At 39.1% G+C, this 16,021-nt stretch overlaps 3 protein-coding genes across 4 annotated transcripts; 1 reads left to right on the forward strand and 2 right to left on the reverse strand.

Annotated features, from left to right (window-relative positions):
- Positions 1 to 1,987: 1,987 nt before the first annotated feature.
- Positions 1,988 to 3,980, reverse strand: gpn2 (GPN-loop GTPase 2). The gene is made up of 5 exons (XM_079560735.1): positions 3,351 to 3,980; positions 3,123 to 3,279; positions 2,858 to 3,018; positions 2,423 to 2,553; positions 1,988 to 2,274 (listed from the first exon to the last, which is right to left on the reverse strand). Exons 1-5 carry the CDS (start codon positions 3,768 to 3,770, stop codon positions 2,202 to 2,204), a joined length of 942 nt encoding a protein of 313 aa, XP_079416861.1. The 5' UTR covers positions 3,771 to 3,980; the 3' UTR covers positions 1,988 to 2,201.
- A 402-nt stretch (positions 3,981 to 4,382) lies between these two features.
- gpatch3 (G patch domain containing 3) lies at positions 4,383 to 8,730 on the reverse strand. The gene is made up of 7 exons (XM_079561194.1): positions 8,312 to 8,730; positions 6,522 to 6,973; positions 6,247 to 6,421; positions 6,051 to 6,110; positions 5,856 to 5,977; positions 4,793 to 4,920; positions 4,383 to 4,712 (listed from the first exon to the last, which is right to left on the reverse strand). The coding sequence occupies exons 1-7, from the start codon at positions 8,718 to 8,720 to the stop codon at positions 4,490 to 4,492; spliced, it is 1,569 nt and encodes a 522-aa protein (XP_079417320.1). The 5' UTR covers positions 8,721 to 8,730; the 3' UTR covers positions 4,383 to 4,489.
- A 2,321-nt stretch (positions 8,731 to 11,051) lies between these two features.
- Positions 11,052 to 15,931, forward strand: nr0b2a (nuclear receptor subfamily 0, group B, member 2a). Of its 2 annotated transcripts, XM_079561202.1 has the most exons (3): positions 11,052 to 11,116; positions 15,137 to 15,540; positions 15,630 to 15,931. In XM_079561202.1, exons 2-3 carry the CDS (start codon positions 15,231 to 15,233, stop codon positions 15,863 to 15,865), a joined length of 546 nt encoding a protein of 181 aa, XP_079417328.1. In that variant the 5' UTR covers positions 11,052 to 11,116; positions 15,137 to 15,230; the 3' UTR covers positions 15,866 to 15,931. The 2 variants fall into 2 exon arrangements, with proteins under 2 accessions (XP_079417328.1, XP_079417327.1); XM_079561201.1 differs by lacking the exon at positions 11,052 to 11,116 and having other exon boundaries at positions 14,632 to 15,540.
- The last annotated feature ends 90 nt before the right edge of the window (positions 15,932 to 16,021 follow it).

Genomic DNA, 16,021 nt, shown 5'->3' on the forward strand with positions numbered 1-16,021 from the left:
GATATGGAAATAGTTTTAAAAGTCTTCAAACAGCTTCATACGCGTTCTCACAGCGTGGAGCAGGCGGTTTTAGGACAAGCGCATAGAAGAAGCAGGGGTGATAAAGAGTGTGTATGTGTGCGCTACAGTGGTTTGTATTTGCCCACGACACATTCAGGGCTGCAGAGCGAGATAAAACATGTGTATAGACATAGATTTCGTAAGTAGAACAGCGAGTGTTTGTGGCTCTCTCTTTTTTGTATCACACAACAGCTCGGTAAATTGGTTCTCGTCGTTCTGATAGTTTGCACACACTCACATACCTCTAGGGGGCATGAAGGGAAAAAGACAGGAAGTAGCAGTGAGAAGGCATAGCCACTTGATCACATGCACAAACATAGGAACACAAGTTAACATTCCGCCTGACACACCCCCTAATCACACTCGGAGTGCGCATGTATTTCCAGCGAACTCCAACGCGACTTACGTATAGTTCACTGCAGTGTGCCACGAGATACAACAAAGGGTTAATATAGTTTCCCACAACACATGCGAGCTCATAAAATAGTCCAGCTTTATTATAATAGCCTTGAACTTTTAAAAAATAGCTAAATGCTTGTTCTTAAATTGGAACATTGTGCAGATCCACAGCAACACTGGATAAAAAGGAAGATCGTTATTGCAGCTTTTGCAGAAAGACACTTCCATCAGAGAGACCAGACACAGAGCCAGTTGTGCAGAAACACAGATTTAATGTGGCTTCCTCTCCCCGCCTGACTTAATTTTTCAGCTTTTGGTCGCTTGCAAAAGTCGGAGCAGATTTTTTTGGACATGGGAGAAGAAATTTCAACCACGAGTGCCATCTGCTGGGCGAAAGGTAGATTTATCCTGGGTTTTGCTCTTGGTCAAAGTCATTAACGCTTGGATGTTACCACCTGCAGTAATAGAGGGTATATGTTTAAATCTAAACAAATGAAACAGCAGCAAGTTGAGGGGACTTTCCACTGGTGGTGTTCAGGTTTTAGAATTTGATTATATCATTATCTCAGTTGGAGGGCAGGGGCCAAAATCAACTCTGGGAGATAAACAGTTATTGAAAAAAATCTCTAAAAAGAAATTGACAAATTATTTGGTAGTGATTGGATTCACAAACCTGCCATATTCCTCTTTTGGCTGAAAGTCCTTAGAATTAACCAACACCACTTTTCAACACTTTCATGAGAAACTAATTGGGCTGTAGTTCAATTGTGCTGACAGACAAGGCTTTGAACTTTGTGCCAGTTTTTGTTTCATGTGGATTATCACAGTAACGACTGAATTATATTAGCCATAACCAAACACAAAAGAAATCTGCATTGACAGTTACCATAGTTACCGCCATGAAATTTTCATCTGCCCACTACGTTAATTTTAAATTATAGACTCTAATTTAAAGAATGTGACGTCACATGAACGCAACCTATATGCTGCTGTTGTGATGATGCTAACTGTTGCTTTTTGTGACATTACACACAAAACCTCTACAGAGGGTAGTCTGTGCCCAGAGCATCCGTACTTTTCAATCTGATCAGAACAATCCACTATCTCTACTAGAAAAAATAAAAACATGTTGTATACTTGCCAAAGATTGCCACTCATGCAGACTCCATGCAGTTACCAGGCTGTTACTATGACATCAAACGCAAACCTCCACACTGTAACTAAAAGTACATATGGTATAAATGTGAACACCCTTGCCATATAGCAATTCACTCCCATGTGCAAATCATGCATAATAATAATAATAATGATTTGGTCTAAATGCACGTTTACATATGCTCAATCTCAAAGTTACTCACGCACTACCCACACTCAGTGGTGCTACGTGTAGCTTCTCTGGGTAGACTGACGGAGGTGAGTGTCTCAATCATGAATCCTAGAGGATTTTGATAGATAAATCCTATTGGAATGCTTATGTGATTTAGGAAACAATGCCATAGGAATCATATTAGAATAATATAGGATTCTTTTAATAACACCAAGTGCCACATGATAATTTATTTGATCTTCTAAGAACCATCTGATGAAATTACAAAAAGGCATTAAATCTTACTAGTTATAACTTATGACTAAATGAAGAAACTTAACAAGAGCTACACAATTAAAATGGGATGAGATGTGTCTAGTCTTCAGATTAGCACTTAAAAACTCGTTTGGTATGTTTAACTATTTTGCAAGGCACATTACAGTTCCATCAGTTCTTCTTCAACACTCTTTCTGCTGGTTTCCATATACTTCTCTTGCACTCCAAGTGATCTATAGGGTCAAGTGTTAAGGAAAATCCCATTTCATTCAACCTAAATGAGTAAACATGCATGTTACTATATCATGCAGTCACTTCCTGTGAATCTTTAAAAAAAAAGTCCAGTCACCATGAATCACATGAATGATTAGAAAAGGATACGTGTCAAACTGGAAGTCTGCCCCCACGGCGGCTGACATCATGGCTTGCAGATTTCTCTCCTCCAGATCTCCAAAGCAGTAGCCATTGGCCTTGTCCACAGTTTGCAAAACCTGAATCATGCTTTTTTTGTCCTTTGAAAACAAAGAGAAGTTCCACGACGACATATTAGGCCCGCGAGCCGTCAGGGCAGGTGAAGGGATAATAATTGTACAATAGTGCACAGAACGAGCATGAAGCATTTGCCACCTCTCAAACACTCATCTTTTTGTGCACATATGATAGAAAACTGAATATTGTGCAGCAATTCGCAAAGCAAAGCGTACTGCTGTGTAGGTGTCAGTTTGTAGCCAAGCATCATCTAAGTCTAAACTGATATTTTGTTTGTATTACAATACAACTGTATATCAAAATACACACAAAGATTAACACAATTACCTGTACATTTAGAGGTACAAAGGAGACAAGACTGTAGTCTTGAATGACCTCTGCTAGTTTTTCATTAAGATGTCGAAATTTCTTAAAGAATGGGTCTGAAGCAAGATGGTCAAGAAGATAGGTCAAGTCCATAACTTCTGTATAGAAGTCAAGATTGAAGGCTGTAATAAAAAAATATAATAATTAAATAAAAATAACTAATAAATTGATTATTAATTTAATTATTATTAATAAATTAGACTGTGGAAAATGTATGTTAACTCACCAAGTTTCCCGTATTGCTCAATTATATCCATTTTGGAGAGGACATTGACATGAGGAAGCTCCACATGGAGCATAGTGGACAGAGAGGTGCAGAGCACAGAGATGAACTTAGCAGGGTCAGTGCAGTAATGAGAGTCCACCAAGTGCACAGCTGTCAACTTAGCAGGGGAGAGAAGCAATTCATAATTACGCCATAAAATATGCAATTTAAAGGGGGGAATTATCTTACCCTGAAATTCCACTTCCCCAGCTGTGTAAATATGTCTTTCACAGAACTTTGGTGAGTATATAACTCTACTTGCCCAGGGCAGTCAAACAAAAAGTAACAGTCACTGTGTTTCTTAAGTTTGTTTTCCAGCCAGTCCAGGTTTGCTTGTAAATATTCCATACAGTACAAGAGGCCACCATTAGGTCCAAGTTTTAAACTCTCCATGACATCATCCAGAGTGACCAACTCCGACACATCCACTTCACAAGTGTAGGGCAGACCGTCGTTTGCAGGGTCCATGTTCACCACCACCACTTTCCGTCCCAGACCAGTCAAGAACTGCTGCATCCCTTGGCAGTAAGTCGTTTTGCCTGAACCTGGCGGTCCAATAACTACCTGGCCAAAGCAAACCGAGGGCTTTGGCCCTCTCTGGGAGGACATGCTTTAGTTTTTTGTTGTTTTAATTCACCACGAGTATCTTTAGATGTAGGGAAACAACGTCCAGTCTCATCACCTGTGCGTATCACCAAATAAGCACAAGTCACATGAGCTTTACATGTCACTGCCATACATTTGTTCAGTTAACGTGACAACAGTTCTAGCCAAAAAAAAATGTTTTATTGAGGTTAGGAGTTGCTAGTCAAGCGATTTACCTCTTTCTCTCGTGAAGCGACGATACAATAAAGCACTTCCGGGTTATGAGACGAAACTTCAAAATAGTACAAAGCCATGACGGTTGCAGTTGTTTCACCTAAGATGTATTTTATATTTTGTATTATATTTGATGTAAACTGCTTTATGATGTGTTGCTGCCTCTCGGCCAGGTCACTCTTGTAAATGATTATTTATTTTTTTCCTGGTTAAATAAAGGTTACATAATTAAAAAAAATAAAATATATAAATAAAAAATACATTAAAAAAAAGCATCGATTAAAGTTTAATTATACACATTTATAATCATTTATAATCATTGAGAGGCTATACTCAGAATGGCTAGAATAATACAAATAATAAAATATTATTAAGGACGCTCAAGAAACAGTGACAAAAAGATGTTTTTCCTTTTTTTTATTACAAAAATGTTTAATTCTTAATTCCACAACATGACAACCTTAAAAATAAAAATAATAAAACAAACAAACAAACATTAACCTTTCCGGTCATCTCAAATTTCGCAGGTTTTCTGTATGATTTACTGGTTTTCTCATAGGGCCAATGCTGCCCCCAGGCTGCCAACCTCGGTATTTCATGGTGGTTGTCGGTTGACGTCGTAATAAGGTATCGCCTCTATCTATGTCCTTTGGTTTATCATACACTGTCGTTATGAGAAAATCTGGTTTAGACTTTTTTACTTGATGCAAGAACAGTTTCTCTCCATGATACCTACAAGAAAACAAAGACACCACATTACAAATGTATTTGTTTGTTTAAGACACACACAAAAGGCTTTACTTAATACTTACCCAAATCCTCTTTTGCAGTTGGGATGTTGTCCTTCACTTTCTAATGCTTCAGGAATTCCAATTTGACTGCTTCCTAATCCTTCACCATCCTTCCAACCTTGCTTCTCCATCACACGACGTCCAAAGCCCTGACAGTTTAAACAAAGTAGTGTTTTTCAGCTACTGCTCAAAGTGTGTAGGCTACTCAATGTGGTGAACAATAGGACAGCAAGTTTAACTAAAAAAAAAAGAGTTCAGTGACTAAAGAGAAAATTGGAATACAGTTCAAAAGTTTATTTATTTCTGTAATTCAACTTAAAATGTGGAACTAATGATATTGACTCATTACATGCAAAGTGACATATGTCAAGCCTTTGTTATAATTTTGATGATTATGACTTACAGTCCATTTTCAAAATATTCTAATTTTACGAGATTTTTAATTTGGGTTTTTTACAAGCTGAGCCATAATAATCACAATTATATATTTAAAAAGAAAAAGCCATACATGTATCACTTTGTATGTAATGAGTCTATCATATATTAGTTTCTATTTTTTTTTTCTGAGTTTCACCTGTATTTCCTGTGTTCTACTTGTTGGGTGTCACATCATCAGGAGTGAGCTCTCTAATGATGATGACATTCAGAGGCAGTACTGTAAACTGTACGCACCAGCAAACATGCTGGCATGAACATTTTGAATGTGTACAGACAATGTGAAAATCGCCTTGTTTAAAGCCCACAGCACACCGCTCTATACTGCCCACTTGTGGTGCTGCTATGCTAAAGCTAAATTCCATAAGCTGCAAGTAGCATTCAACAATGCTCTCAGCATTCTAAGTCCCTGAAAGTCCCTCTCTGGACAAGTGCTATTTGTGCAGAATATGACCACAATAAATGCTCTCAAAAGAAATGTTGTATGTTCACAAGGAGATACAATAATAATTGTTCTAATAAGGCCTGACCAAAGCAGTCTCAGATACAGCTCGGTGCTTTGGAGGCACTGGAGAAGTTTTTACATGTTCTTTTATGGACCTTTTTGAGTCTGAAATAAAGATTGATAGCATGAATAAGTTATTTTTACCTTGGTGAACTTTTCAAATCTACCGATAGATTGGCTTCCATCTGGTCCATCTTCAAGCCCATCTCGCAATCTGTTTTCATATCGCATGCGGACAAAGTCACGAGAATCCATGTCACCACCATCTGTAAAAAAATAAGAGACAATAATGTATAACTATAATAATTTAACAAGGGTTATTACTGTAGCATGAGATACCTTTATCATAGTATACGCTCATGTCGACATCCCAGTCATCAGCAGTTTGTTCATCAAAATCTTAAAAGTAAAAAAAAAAGTTACAATCTCTTGAGCAGAATTCCAAGACTACATTATATTATTACAACAACATTTTAGATATTTGAAAATCACGAGGAAGAACCATGTCTGTAATATAGTGGTATATAAGGCATACCTCCCTCCTCCTCCTGCCAGTATTGGGCATCTGTGTAAAACACCAATCCAGACCCTCCTTTCTCCCACTTTAATTCAATTTCTTCTTCAAATAGCCTCTCCTTTGTCCGATCCTGACTGGTTACATCTTCATGTAAAGCCTCATGGCGCTCCCATTCCTCGCAGCAGTCATCATCCTAAATGTAGAGAAGTAAATTACAAAAAATGCATAGAACCATTTTTTTGGTTAAACCCGACTAGTATTTATTCTTGCCCCAACAATTATTTTAAACTCACATCATCAGCATCCGACTGTGGGTCTTCTTCCTTTGTTTCAAGCTCTTCTATATTTCCCTCTTCAGAGTTGTTAATTAGCTTCCTTCTTCTTAAAAGTGAAGGCGCAAAAGTGCCTGGCCCGGATATCTCATGTCCTGCTGCAGTTATTACAGTCTCCTCAGTGGCTTGAGTTGTGTAAGTGTCCTGGTAATGAAACGGCACATTCCCATAACGTCGACTGGAGCCGGTCATGGGAAAAACTAGACCCAGCTTTTTTATAAGGCGTGGAGGAAGGCGACATGACTGAATGAGCTGAAGAAAGACTTTTACCGGCGTGCCGACATTTCCATTTGGCATCAAAGAAGGGGGATTTAATTCACATAAGGTTTTCAGGTCATTGTCTGTGAAATGCTCTGTTAAAGATACCCGGCGACGCTGTTCAGATTTGGTCTTGTAAGGAAAAGACCCTTCACCTGAAAAGAGGGGGAAAAGATAAAGTCACAATGGAAGAGACTCATGTGCGATAGTATCTAAGCGTGAAGAAACTAGGGTAACCACACTAGTACAAATAGTGAGATCAGTTGAGAAATTTGGTGGGATATAGGATGGGCATGAGAAAGAAACGCATAAATTATCAAACTTACATAGTCTAATAGAAAAAGCTAGAGAGACAGAGCCTGCAGATTGTCATTAATCTACACTTGGCCTCAGAGAGACTGGCAGAAGCATGAGGGAAAAGTGTCTCAAAAATGTGAATGTATTGTAAATAGTGGAAATTAATCCTCCAATTTCCAAACAAGAGGGTGAAGTCTCTACCACTGCCCAACCTTCTCTGTGTGAAGCGTTAATGCGACCTGTCACGAACACACATGATGATGGGTTTCAGGTGACATCACAACATTCCAACACAGGGATCAGGCAAAATAGTATTGTTATTATGAAGAACTTGGGTATAGAGTTCGGGAATGTGACGTCATATCGCTAAGCATTATGGGATTAGCAGCAATTGTAAACTAATGGAGATTTTAAAAGTTAAAATACTGGAGTTAGTGTTCACAGTGTTTTTAGCTAATGTTAGTCAATGGAAATGTATGCTAACAGCTGCAAAGATGAACTCTATTGTACAGTGAGATCATAGACTCAATCACGAATATAATTGATCTATTCAACAATTTGTTGATTGTCTTTGGATATTATTTTTGGACAAAAATATCGGCAAAAATATTGTATTGCAAAATTAGAAAATGCAACATTAGTTTGGCAAGACCCCATAATATATTACCAAAAATAGTCTTTCCATCTGACTGAGGTCGACACCTTTTTTGAAAACTCATCCTAATAACAACAAAAAATACATGTTCAGTGGAAAAATTTAGTTCTACATATAATTTTCCTCATTCAGTTCCATTTTAGATTTTATTTAGTCCGATTTAGTGTTTTATTAAGCCTTGTTTTGAGACAATGTGATAAAAAAAAATACATAATTAATTAATTATTATACTATTATAATTAATTATAATTAAATAATAATATTAATAGAGTTCAGGAATGTGATATCATTTCGCTAAGCATTATGGGATTAGCAGCAATTGTAAACTAATGGAGATTTTAAAAGTGTGGTAGATGTATACGGCAGTAACTCAGCAGCTAACGGAGTTGTTCCACCGTTTTTTGTCCACTTTTTATATTGTTTTTAGCTAATTTTAGTCAATGGAAATGTATGCTAACAGCTGCAAAGATGGCGGATCTCCATGGTAACTGTGGAATTAAGGGATATCTTCCGATTGTGGACTGTCCATAGCATTACATACCTTTTTCTTGCGACACCTTAATCTTTTTTATAACACAGCGTCTTGTCAACCAGCTCCCTTTCCCGTCGATCCAGTGATTTCCCGAATACATTTTAAAAAATCTGTCCGCGTCGGCGGCGTGAACGGAAACCACACAGCAGCAGGACTTTACTGCCCTTTTCTGTTGTGGATTGTTCGGCGATTCTTCCTCGCTCGGCGCGGCGGTGCTCGCTGTTTGGCTGCTGTTATCATCCTTTGGTGACTTTTCCGGGTCTTTAAAAACTTCTGGACGGTGGCGAAAGTGAAAACATTTAAATCCGCCACTTTCTATAAATTGGCTAAAATAATTCCTGAGATCTGCGGAGCGAAATACAGGAGGAATGTTGCATATAGCAAAATACACTGAAGGAACCGTTTCGGAATCCGCCATATTTGTTTACTCCTCTGTGACGTCTGAACAGCTAACGTCATTTCCGGTGCTCAGCCGTCCTAAAAAAAAAAAAGTAGTTGCACAAACCAAACCACCCCACGCCCTTTACATTCAAAATAAGGGTAAACTGTTACATTTTTTTGATAAACGGTGGTGTCTGTGCATTAATATTTCCCAAGGTGAAAGCTGAGTAGAATTTCAATATTACTGTCAAATAAAAGTTAGTTTTAATTATGTTTTTCAGTAAAAGGTTTGACTTCCAGTAGTTTTTTTCTTTTTACAGTAATCTGTTCAGTTTCTCTTTGTCCTTTGGTGTCCCTTGTGATGGAATACAATCTTTTGTCGGCATCATGTTGTTTCACCAATTGGAGAATTGGGTCACTTCAGGTAAGTGTCCAGGCCAGTTGGTGTAGTTCAGGGGTGTCCAAAGTGCGGCCCGGGGGCCAAATGCGGCCCTCAGACCAATTTTTGGTGGCCCTCGGCCTTTTTGCTGAATCATCAGAGATAGTCCTTTATATTTGAAATATAATAATTCTACACAATCCTAGCTGAACAACTAACCTTTCACTGTGAGACAGAGCTGGCATGAAGGTTTTGAGCAGAAATAAAGGTGTGGGGCACAATTTAAACCTCTGCTAGTCAAAGGTTATGCGGCACTAACCACCAATCTATGGCCCTTCACCCTGTGCACACTTCAGTATGCGGCCCCACAGGAAAAAAGTTTGGACACCCCTGTTGTAGTTTTATATGTTGTTTCCAGCTTCCAGCTCTCCCACCCTCCACTAGAAAGGTACATTCTAGCAACATTTAATTTCCAGACACCAATATTGAAGCTATATGTAATAACTGATACAGCAAGGGCATTGATTGCTGTAAATCTACTGGCTGCAATCAGTTCACTTTTCAGAATCATTCAGACTCTCCTATTGTAATCTTTTCTTTAAAGAGTGTGGGATGTCATCTCCTTCACATACTCCAAGCAGTGTTCATTTTGACAGCATATTTTAATTTAGTTTTAGTCTTAGTCTTTTGACGAAAATGTAATTCGATTTTAGTCTAGTTTTAGTAAAAAAAAATATCTTCAATTTTAGTCTAGTTTTAGTCGACTAAAATTGCAAGTAAATATAGTCGACTAAATTTAAGACGAATTTAGTCGTCTTTGCATTGATAATATTCATTATAATCATGTTTAATCTTGTTCCTCTGCTTCATGGAGCTGCTCCACATGAACAAAGCTCAGAGCTGATCCTTTGGCAGTGAATTTACATGATATGAGGCTCTTTCAGTCTGTCAATAGAAGTTTGGATGATTTTAGTCTCTCCTTTTCATTTTTATTTAGTCATAATTTAGTCGACTAAAATATCTGGACATTTTAGTCATAGTTTTAGTGTCATGAAAAACGTTTAATTTAGTTTTAGTCCAATTTTAGTCGTCAAAAATAACACTTTGACTAAAATTAAGACTAAATATTTTAGTCGACGAAATTAACACTGACTCCAAGGTATTTAAGGTAAGTTGAATCTTGCTCTACAGTAGTTTCTTTATCATGGTTGCTGAGAGTTTGATATCATTAGACTTGATAAGTTTCCTTCGTTTGAAAGTAGCCTTTGCACATTGGTCAAGACAAAGCTCCATCTGGATGTCATCCGAAAAATTCTTTATAATTTTGAGGAGTCCAGTTTGTTGTTTATCATCTTTGGCAAACGTTTTAAGATCACCCATGTTTAAAAAATAGTAATCTTATTGACTTGAAATCTATTTGTGATCTCATTGAGAAGTATACTCAAAGGTGCCAGGGCCAGGCAGAATGAAAATGGAGACAGAGTCCTCCTGATCATTCCTCTCCTGATATTAATAGATCTTGTTTTAAGTTGCCCTTAAGTTTAAGTTGCTCTTCCTTCTATATTTCTTGGCAATGCATATCCAGCTGTGTGGCACACTGTGAAATCCTTTGTAATTGTATCCACACTGTTGACAGGTTTCTCCTCTTCTTTTGATTGTTCCATGATGGTTTTATTTATTCAGAGTTGGTCCATACATCTATGCTACCTGTTCTGCATCCTTTCTTCCCTGCATGGTGGTATTATTTGTTTCAAGAGTATGTAGGTAGGTTATTCCTTGAGTCATCAATGACAGTATCTTTTGGGTTGTTTCACAATATCGGTGTGCACTGTTGCTAGGTCATTGCGGATACTTTGCGTAAAAGTTGGGAATAGCATAAATTCTGGGAGTCTTCCAGTTATTGCTTTTTTCTGATTTCTTCAGTGTTGATATCCATTGATTTATTTTGGAAGCTGTCAATAACTTCATTCATGTTTTTTCTTTTATGTAGACACTACAGCATTGGTGGAGACAAGATCATGGCCCAAACTTTCAGGTCAGGCTACGTCACAATGGTAAGTGTACACAGAATGGTAAGAAAACCGTATAGAAGTAAAGGGCCAGCACGAGTATCTACTGTACAATTATAGCCTAGATTGTTGTAATATAAATACATGCAGTTTAGCCTACTTTCTGACCACTGTGCAACTACTGAGCTAGAGTTCATTAACCCCCAGGCTAATGCCTTCGTTGGCCTTCACCTCAGACTTTATCATTGTGTTTTGATAGTAATGGGTAATAAAGTACGACTTGTGTGTCTGAACCCTGACATCACATGTCCCATTAACCAAGATTAGTTCATCACATCTTATTTTATTAATGCTGGAATAAGTCTTTGGATCATTAGTGGTTTATTGCTTCTCTGAAATACTGACAAATAATTTGATTATTATTTATTTTCTTTCCTTCTTCATCTGACTGTCACATGTCAAGTTCTAGGGAGAGGGGTGTTATAACACAGAGAGGGCCAGTTTAAATCAAGTGGTACTAATACATCTGAAATTTATTTATTTATTTAGATATTATTTATATTATCTGGACAGCACACACACATTGTGAATGTGCCAGATCATTGCAAAACTGCTCATTTACATTAATTCCATGGCAGAAAAATCTTGAAGGCACGAAATAAATATTTGTGAGGATTGAGAAGAAGAGTAATGGAAAAAAGTAACTGAAACTGACATTTCTGATAAATGTTATTTGGTTGAACGTACATTTAATTCCTTTAATGAAACATAGAAATTGTCAGTATCATATCAAGAACCACCCAAACACAAACGGATAAACTGACGAATTAATAATATTGTATAAGAACATTTCAAGCATGGTACAATGATGTCCGTCATGGCAGCACAGAGGGTTCAATGACCCATGAGGCCAAAGAAAGTGAAGCAGAAAATCAAGCTTTAAGAAAAGCCGTATGTTTATTGTGTCAACTAGAGTTTACATACAACATTGTCATAAAATAAAAATGCTAAATTAATCACTATCGAATTGAAAATGCTATTTGAATGGTCACTATATGCTTAAGCAATAAATCGACTGCTTTTTTATACATATTTATTGGACACATTGCATTTTTATTAAAAAAATAAAACACACACACAAAAATATCCAATCACAGACAATCAGACTCTTATGTGTAAACGTGTGGAATGACCTCAGGTAAAATAGTATTGGACACAATACACAGTAAAGGTAGATCCAGAAAGGCTTGGAACACCAGCTGAAATCTGTCTGCATCAGTTACAGAAGGATTTCTAAACCTCAGACTATGAGCTAGAAGTGGAAATAATATATTATATCACCATTAAAATGACTATGACCACTGCTCTCTGCAAAATTTCTGACAAGGTAATGAACAAAACCGGTGACAAAGGGCCGCCCTGGCAGACACCAACATGCACTGGGAACAGGTCTGACTTACTGCTGGTAGCCTAATGCGAACCAAGCTCCTGCGGCAGTCCAACCGGGAACGGACAGCCCTTTGCTGAGGGCCCCATACCCCATATTCCAGCACACCCCCACAGGGCACTAAAAGGGACACGGTTGTACGCTTTCTCCAGATCCACAAAGAACATGTGAACTGGTTGGGCGAACTCTCACGAACCCTCAAGCACCCGATGAAGGGTATAGAGCTGGTCCAGTGTACCACGACCGGAACGAAAACCACACTGGTCCTCCTGGATCCTAGGTTCGACTATTGGCCGGATCCTCTTCTCCAGCATCCTGGAGTAGATCTTGTTGGGGAGGCTGAGGAGTGTGATCCCTCTGTAGTTGGAGCACACTCTCCAATCCCCCTTCTTCAAGAGAGGGACCACCACCCTGGTCTGCCAATCCAGAGGCACTGTCCTTGACCGACGATGTTCCAGAGACGTGTCAGCCAAGGCAGTCCTACAACATCAGAGACTTAAGCGACGAATCTCTTCCATCCCCAGAGCCTTGCCACAGCGGAGCTTTCTAATCACCTCGGTGACTTCAGCTTGGTTGATGGGCAAGTCCCCCTCTCAGTCCCCATTCGAAGATGTGATGGTGGGATTGAGGAGATCCTTGAAGTACTCCTTCACCACCCGACAACATCCCCAGACGAGGTCAGCAGGCCGAGTACTCTGCACCGGTGTTGGGCCCGTAGGCCGAGACAACAGTGAGAGATCTGTTCCCAACCCGAAGGTGTGTTCACTGAGGTGAACTCCCCACACGACTGTGCTGGGGCAATAAGCATGCCCACCGCCTGTCACTGTGGGTAACGTCAGAGAAGTTACCCCATTTTCTGAACTGCTCTTTGTCTAACCCGTAACCTAGGACCTGTTTGCCATGGGAGACCCGACCAGGGGCATAATGCCCCAGACAACATAGCTCTTAGGATCATTCGGGCGCTCAGACAGCCCCACCACCAGTAAACCAATATAAAGTAACCAATATACAATTTTTTAAACGTACACATTACAAGATCATTTATCCTAAAAATGTAAATCGGAAATGTTTTAGTCGTGATGTATTTCATATAATCCTAAAGTGCCACCCATTGCATCATCTTAAATTTGTCATGCTTTGATTCAGGAGACAGTGGCTGTTCCAATTGGAGGATGAAGGAGTTTTTACAGCCCTGGCTGAGATAAGTGTTTGTCCTCCGTGCCCGTCTCTGACTGCTCCTAGCCCCTATAAACACCAGCCTTATCACAAGCATTTACAACTACGGTGTGTGTCACAGAGCTGTAAGCTTCTGGAGTGCATTGTAGGTCACTGTGCTGTAATGCTCACATCTCCGAACCTGACATCTTTGAGTCTTCACTTTGGAAACATCGTCTTTTACCGATGATTGTCTCAATCACAGAATGATTCAATTATGATTTATTTGGACAGTTCTGAAGAAAATATTGATAAGAAAATTAAATGTATCATTTGTTCACATCACGCATAAGATAATGACGAAATATGACAAACATTTGGTGCCTGGTGCTGCCACTCGTGTCTAGCCTGTAATCATTTTATTGCAGTCATTACGTTTATTGAGTGACCTTGACTCATCAGCACTACTGTTCACCTGCTCTTTCCTGTGGAGTTCAAGAGTTTGTAGAGTCACAAAAATTATACATTGTGTTATTCATGATCAAATAATGAAAAGCCTTTCTGAAATAATGCAAAGGATGTCTACAGCTGCTTACTGTAGGTAATATGCATTCCTTTTGTTTATATCCTCAATCATAAAGTCATTTTCTTATCTGTCACAAACCTTGGTGCCTGGCACAGAAGAGATAATGCATTGGAGTGAACTAATTTGGGTGACTACCTGAACTGTTAGCCATAAATGGGATTCCTCAATTTCATATCAATTAATGTTGGTACAGTATGTACTTCCAAAAAGGCAAGACATTATTAAGACTATTTCAACCAACCGTATATACCTTTAGTTTATGACTGACTCACATTTTTTATAAAGGAGAAGATTATGTCTGTTTTTTTTTAAGGCTCGTAAAGAAAATGTATCCACCGTAAACCGACATTTATTGAACGGAAAATGCAACTTTTCTAAGTTATATTTGACAAGAGTTAACTTGTAGGTCATTGCCCCGTACACTTTGGCCTCTTTCCAGTTTTCCAGGTGTGAGGTGGCATTGTGCATGAGCACATGAGGTCAAGCCCTGAAGTCCTTGGTAGCCTGGTACTGCTTGGGTTAATGACACTTATAATAGATAAGGCCCAACCTTTCGATACAAGCTTTACTCCAGCCGTGTCTTTTCATTGAGAAAACCTTATCTCTTTCCCAGGGTTATTCCATCTGTCACCTGGCAGAGCACATGCTTGTTTTTCACTCTGTGTATTGACAAGTCAAGGTCCAGTAGGCTGGGCCAGAGGGCCTTATAAATATAGACACATCACATTCACCTGACAGACCTCCACAGCCTCAAAATGAATTACAGATGCCACTGCTCGCACAGTTGTGATAGGCTTTCAAATCCTATCCTTTACAATATTCTAAGCCAAATGGACAACAGAAACTCCAATGAAAATTACCATTCCCTTCCTCACAGATGCAACTGTGAGACGCGACGAACGATTGGTCTGAAAAGACCATCTGAGATTTGCAAAGAAGCCTCTGCAGTACTGGTAAAAACAATCCACTTCATGAAGAATTTACCAGCATTTAACCAGCTTCCACCAAATGACCAGTACCTGCTACTTAAGAACTGTTGGTCACCTCTCTTCATCTTGGGCTTGGCTCAGGAGCACGTGGACTTCGATGTGATGGACATGCCTGCAGACAGCATGCTGAAAACGATACTCCTGAACCGAGAGCAGGGGACTGACACAGTGAGGGAACAGCCCACTATGGCCGGTGTCAGCAAACTCAAGTCCTGCTTGAAAAAGTTCTGGGGCTTAGATTTGAGCCCAAAGGAATATGCATATCTTAAAGGAACAACAATATTCAACCCAGGTACGGTGATACAGTTCATTTTTTTTCTAACTAGTTACATGTCCGGATTATTGTACATTGACCTAAACGTTTTTTAATCTTCTCCACAGATGTCCCAGACTTGAAGGCTGGTTTGTTTGTTGAAGGGCTGCAGCAGGAGGCACACCATGCACTGAGTGAAGTGGTGCAGCTCCTGCACACAGGAGACAGGGGGCGCTTTGCTCAGATCCTGCTCACAGCCTCTACTCTGCAGAGCATCACGCCCACTCTCATCACAGAACTCTTCTTCAGACCAGTGCTAGGCCCCACTGAGCTGCTTGATATTATGGTGGACATGCTCTTCTGACAACCTACGGTTTGAGACCTTTGACTGCGAAACAACTTTTCAACTGACCAATGACATTTTTGTACCTTGAGAGCGTTTTGGTTTTATTTTGCTTTTTTAAATAAATATATTTTTGTATTTACTCAGCTTGTATTTACCCTCTGCAGTAGCTTGTAT

Source organism: Gobius niger (assembly GCF_951799975.1).
Source record: "Gobius niger genome assembly, chromosome: 8".
In the NCBI taxonomy this organism is placed as follows: Eukaryota; Metazoa; Chordata; class Actinopteri; order Gobiiformes; family Gobiidae; genus Gobius; species Gobius niger.